Source organism: Calidris pugnax, unplaced genomic scaffold, assembly GCF_001431845.1.
Source record: "Calidris pugnax isolate Ruff unplaced genomic scaffold, ASM143184v1 scaffold386, whole genome shotgun sequence".
NCBI classification, from domain to species: Eukaryota; Metazoa; Chordata; class Aves; order Charadriiformes; family Scolopacidae; genus Calidris; species Calidris pugnax.
This window is the reverse complement of record NW_015091163.1, coordinates 27,541-32,659: the sequence shown is the minus strand read 5'-3', so window position 1 is coordinate 32,659 and position 5,119 is coordinate 27,541. Positions and strand designations below refer to the sequence as shown.

The 5,119-nt window shown below is 55.9% G+C and overlaps 1 protein-coding gene across 1 annotated transcript in view; it reads left to right on the top strand.

The window, feature by feature from the left end:
• Positions 1-1,204: 1,204 nt before the first annotated feature.
• ARAP1 (ArfGAP with RhoGAP domain, ankyrin repeat and PH domain 1) overlaps positions 1,205-5,119 on the top strand; it is a gene marked incomplete at its 3' end in the record, with an annotated part of 27,160 nt that continues 23,245 nt past the window's right edge. Inside the window, exons 1-3 of the mRNA XM_014959328.1 lie at positions 1,205-1,295; positions 2,041-2,175; positions 4,953-5,088. Coding sequence (XP_014814814.1) covers positions 1,205-1,295; positions 2,041-2,175; positions 4,953-5,088 — 362 coding nt within the window. The remainder of the gene's footprint in view (positions 1,296-2,040; positions 2,176-4,952; positions 5,089-5,119) is intronic.

The following is a 5,119-nucleotide window of genomic DNA, read 5'->3' as shown; positions in this document are numbered from 1 at the left end:
TGCGGGATTCAGGATGAGGGATGCGAGGTGTGGGATTCGGGATTCAGGATGTGGGAGGCAGGACGAGGGATGCAGGATTCATGATACGGGATTCGGGATTGAAAATTCGGGATGAGGGATTCAGGATTCGGGATATGGGATTTGGGATTTGGGATGTGGGATGTGGCATTTGGGATTTGGGATTCGGCGTGAGGGATTCAGGATGTGGGAGGCAGGACAAGGGATGCGGGATTCATGATATGGGATTCGGGATTCAGGATTCAGGATGTGGGATTTGGGATGAGGGATTCAAAATTCAGGATGAGGGATTTGGGATTCGGGATGTGGGATTCAGGATTTGGGATTCACAAATTGGGATGCGGGATGTGGGATTCAGGATGCAAGATGCGGGATTTGGGATTCGGGATTTGGCGTGAGGGATTCAGGATGTGGGAGGCAGGACGAGGGATGCGGGATTCGTGATACAGGATTCAGGATTCCGAATTTGGGATGCGGGATTCAGGATTCGGGATGTGGGATTTGGGATGAGGGATGTGGGATTCAGGATGTGGGATTCGGGATGAGGGATTCAAAATTCGGGATGAGGGATTCAGGATTTGGGATGTGGAATTTGGGATGTGGGATTTGGGATGCAGGATATGGGATGAGGGATTAAGGATTTGGGATGCAGGATGAGGGATGCGGGATTTGGGATTTGGCATGAGGGATTCAGGATGTGGGAGGCAGGACGAGGGATGCGGGATTTGTGATACAGGATTCGGGATTCAAAATACGGGATGAGGGATTCAGGATTCAGGATCTGGGATGCAGGATGAGGGATTTTGGGATGTGGGATGCGGGATGAGGGATTCAGGATGCAGGATTTGGGATGTGGGAGGTGGGATACGGGACGAGGGATGCGGGATGCAGGATGCAGGGTACGGGATTTGGAATGCAGGATCTGGGATGCGGGATGAAGGATTCAGGATTTGGGATTCAGGATGCAGGATTTGGGATGTGGGAGGTGGGATACGGGACGAGGGATGCGGGATGCAGGATGCAGGGTACGGGATTTGGAATGCAGGATCTGGGATGCGGGATGAAGGATTCAGGATTTGGGATTCAGGATGCAGGATTTGGGATGTGGGAGGTGGGATACGGGACGAGGGATGCGGGATGCAGGATGCAGGGTACGGGATTTGGAATGCAGGATCTGGGATGCGGGATGAAGGATTCAGGATTTGGGATTCAGGATGCAGGATTTGGGATGTGGGAGGTGGGATACGGGACGAGGGATGCGGGATGCAGGATGCAGGGTACGGGATTTGGAATGCAGGATCTGGGATGCGGGATGCAGGATGCAGGATTTGGGATTCAGGATGCTGGATTTGGGATGTGGGATGCAGGATGAGGAATTCAGGGTTCGGGATTTGGGATGAGGGATGCAGGATGCGGGATTTGGGATGAGGGATGCAGGATTTGGGATGTGGGATGTGTATTGTGGGATTTGGGATATGGGATTTGGGGTGCAGGATGAGGGATTCAGGATGCTGGATTTGGGATGCGGGATGAGGGATTTTGGGGTGTGGGATGCAGGATTTGGGATGTGGGAGGCGGGATTTGGGGTGTGGGATGCAGGAGCTGGGATGTAGAAGGCAGGATTCGGGATGAGGGATTTTGGGGTGTGGGAGGTGGGATTTGGGACGAGGGATGCGGGATGCAGGATTTGGGATGTGGGAGGCGGGATTTGGGATGTGGGATGCAGGATGCAGGATATGGGACGCAGGATGTGGGATGTGGGATGTGGGATGCCATCCCGGCGGATAATCCTGACCCCACAGACCCCCAGATTTGGGGGCCGGAGCATCTCCGTGCCCCCCAACCCTTCCCTGGTGCCACCCCATCCCTGACCCAGCTCCCACTGCCCCCCATAACCATCGGGGTCCCCCTAATCCTGCGGGGTAGGGGTGGGGGTTGTAACCTACAGGGGGGTTGTGACCTACAGGGGGGTTGCAGCCCTTTCCCCCGCCCCCCACAACAAGTTGTCCCCCCCTTTTGCAGAGACACCCCGCCTGGAGATGGGGGGCAGCGAGGAGAGGCCCTACTCGGTGCCCCCACCCTCCGTCACCCACAATGGCTTCCTCTACAAGACCCCCTCCATGGCCAAGCCCGTGGGCGAGCGGAAGGGCCAGGAAGGTCTGTGGGGCTGGGAAATCGTTTTGGGGGGGACACATGACGACAAGGGGGGGTGTGGGGGTCAAAAAGGGGTGTCAGGAAGGTTTTTTTGGGGGGGGATTGCCCCATCCCCTGCACCCCAGGGGGGAAACAAAGGCAGTCCCAGCTCTTTCAGTCTTTCTTCATAAGGGAGATGCTCCACTCCTTGAATCATCTTCGTTGCCCTTTGCTGGACTCTCTCCAGTAGTTCCCTGTCCCTCTTGAACTGGGGAGCCCAGAACTGGCCGCAGGATTCCAGTTGTGGCCTCCCCAGTGCAGAGCAGAGGGGGAGAATGACCTCCCTTGACCTGCTGGCCACACTCTTCCCTACGCAGCCCAGGATCCCGTTGGCCTCTTGGCCACAAGAGCACCCTGGTTGCTCATTGTCATCTTGTTGTCCACCAGGACCCCTAGATCTTTCTCTCCAGAGCTTGTCTCCAGCAGGCCCACCCCTAACCTGTACTGAATTTCACTGAATTTCACTGAATTTTTAGAGTTGGAAGGGACCATAGAGATCATCTAGTCCCACTCCCCTGCTGAAGCAGGACCACCCAGAGCTTGGCAGAGCATGTTACTCAGGAGCATCCAGGTGGGGCTTGAAGATCTCCAAGGAAGGAGACTCCACACCCTCCCTGGGCAGCCTGTTCCAGGGCTCTGCCACCCTCACCGTGAAGAAGTTTCTCCTCATGTTTGAGTGGAACCTCTTCTGGTCCAACTTGTGCCCGTTGCCCCTCGTCCTCTCACTGGGAACCACTGAAAAGAGTCTGGCTCCCTCCTCCTTCAACCCACCCTTGAGATACTTGTCACCATTGAGAAGGTCTCCCCTCAGCCTTCTCTTCTCCAGGCTAAAGAGTCCCAGCTCTCTCAGCCTCTCCTCATCAGGGAGATGCTCCAATCCTTGAATCATCTTTGTTGCCCTACGCTGGACTCTTTCTAGTAGTTCCCTGTCCCTCTTGAACTGGGGAGCCCAGAACTGGACACAGTACTCCAGTTGTGGCCTCACCAGTGCAGAGTAGAGGGGGAAAATGACTTCCCTTGACCTGCTGGCCACACTCTTCCCTACGCAGCCCAGGATTCCGTTGGCCTCTTGGCCACAAGAGCACCCTGCTTGCTCATTGTCATTTTACTGTCCACCAGGACCCCTAGATCTTTCTCTTCAGGGGTTGTCTCCAGCAGGTCCACCCCTAACCTGTGCTGGTGCTTGGGGTTCTTCCTCCCCAGGTGCAGGACCCTACACTTTTCCCTGTGGAACCTCATGAGGTTCTTCCTTGCCCAGCCCTCCAGCCTGTCCAGGTCACGCTGGATGGTGGCACAGCCCTCTGGGGTGTCAACCACCCCTCCCAGTTTGGTACCATCAGCAAACTCGCTGAGGATACTTGACCAAGCAAACTTGACCTCATCCAGGTCATTGATGAATATATTGACCAGCACCGGACCAAGTATTGACCCCTGGGGGCCACCACAGGTTACAGGCTTCCAACTTGACCCTGCTCCATTAATCATTACCCTTTGGGTCCTGTCACACAGCCAGTTCTCAATCCACCTCACTGTCCCCTCTTCCACCCCACACTTCCTCAGTTTCCCAATGAGGATGTTATGGGAGACAGTGTCAAAAGCCTTGCTGAAGTCAAGGTAGATGACATCTGCTGCCCTCCCCTCATCCAACCAACCGGTTATGGCATCGTAGAAGGCTATCAGATTGGTCAAACATGATTTACCCTTGGTAAATCCATGTTGACCACTTCCAACTCTTCAACTTGTTTGGAGATGACATCTAGATGACATCTAGAATGAGTCTCTCCATTATCTTCCCAGGGACGGAGATGAGACTAACTGGTCTGTAGTTCCCAGGGTCCTCCTTCTTGCCCTTTTGGAAGACTGGAGAGATGTTGGCCTGGAGAGGAAGACTGGAGAGAAGGGACCTCCAAAGGCCATCTAGTCCCACCTTCCCACAGTCAGCAGGGACACCCCCAACTAGACCAGGTTGCCCAGGGCCTCGTCGAGCCTCACCTTGAATATCTCCAGGGAAGGGGCCTCAACCACCTCCCTGGGCAACCTGGTCCAGTGCTCCACCACCCTCACAGTGAAGAACCCTCTCCTCATCTCCAGTCTAAATCTGTTCCCCTCCAGCTTGGAGCCATTTCCCCTCGTCCTGTCACTCCAGGCCTTTCTAAACAGGTTCTCCCCAGCCTTCCTGTAGGCCCCTTCAGGTACTGGAAGGCTGCTATTAGGTCTCCTTCCATCCCCCTGATCATCCTTGTGGCCCTCCTCTGGACCCTCTCCATCAGGTCCATGTCCTTCTTCTATTGAGGGCTCCAGACCTGCACACAACACTCCAGGTGAGGTCTCACCAGAGCAGAGCAAAGTGGCAGAATCCCCTCTCTGGACCTGCTGGCAACGCAGCTTTTGATGTAGCCCAGGATGGGATTGACCTTCTGGGCTGCAAGTGCCCACTGCCTGCTCATGTCCAGCTTCTCCTCCACCAGCACCCCCAAGTCCCTTTCCTCAGGGCTGCTTTCCAATCCCTCACCCCCTACTTTGTATTGGTGGCGAGTCCTCAGGAACCTCTCAAGTTCTCCATGACCTTTCAAAGATGGTAGAGAGTGGCCCAACGATACCATCTACCAGCTCCCTCAGCGCTCGTTTGAGGGGTGGGGGATTGAGTGGGTGATGGTGGTGGTTGTGGGGGTGATGTGGGGCTGGTTAGGGGTTGAGGATGGGGGGTCTGTTGGCCAACTGTGGGTCCCTGTGCCCCACAGAGTTCAGCCGGCGGTGGTGCACGCTGCAGGACGGGGTCCTCAGCTACTACGAGAGCGACCGCAACGCCGTGCCCAACGGGGAGATCAAGGTGGGGGAGGTGGTCTGCCTGGTCAACAACCCCCCCCACGCCCACGGGTGAGACTGGGGAACCCCCCACCCTTCCCCC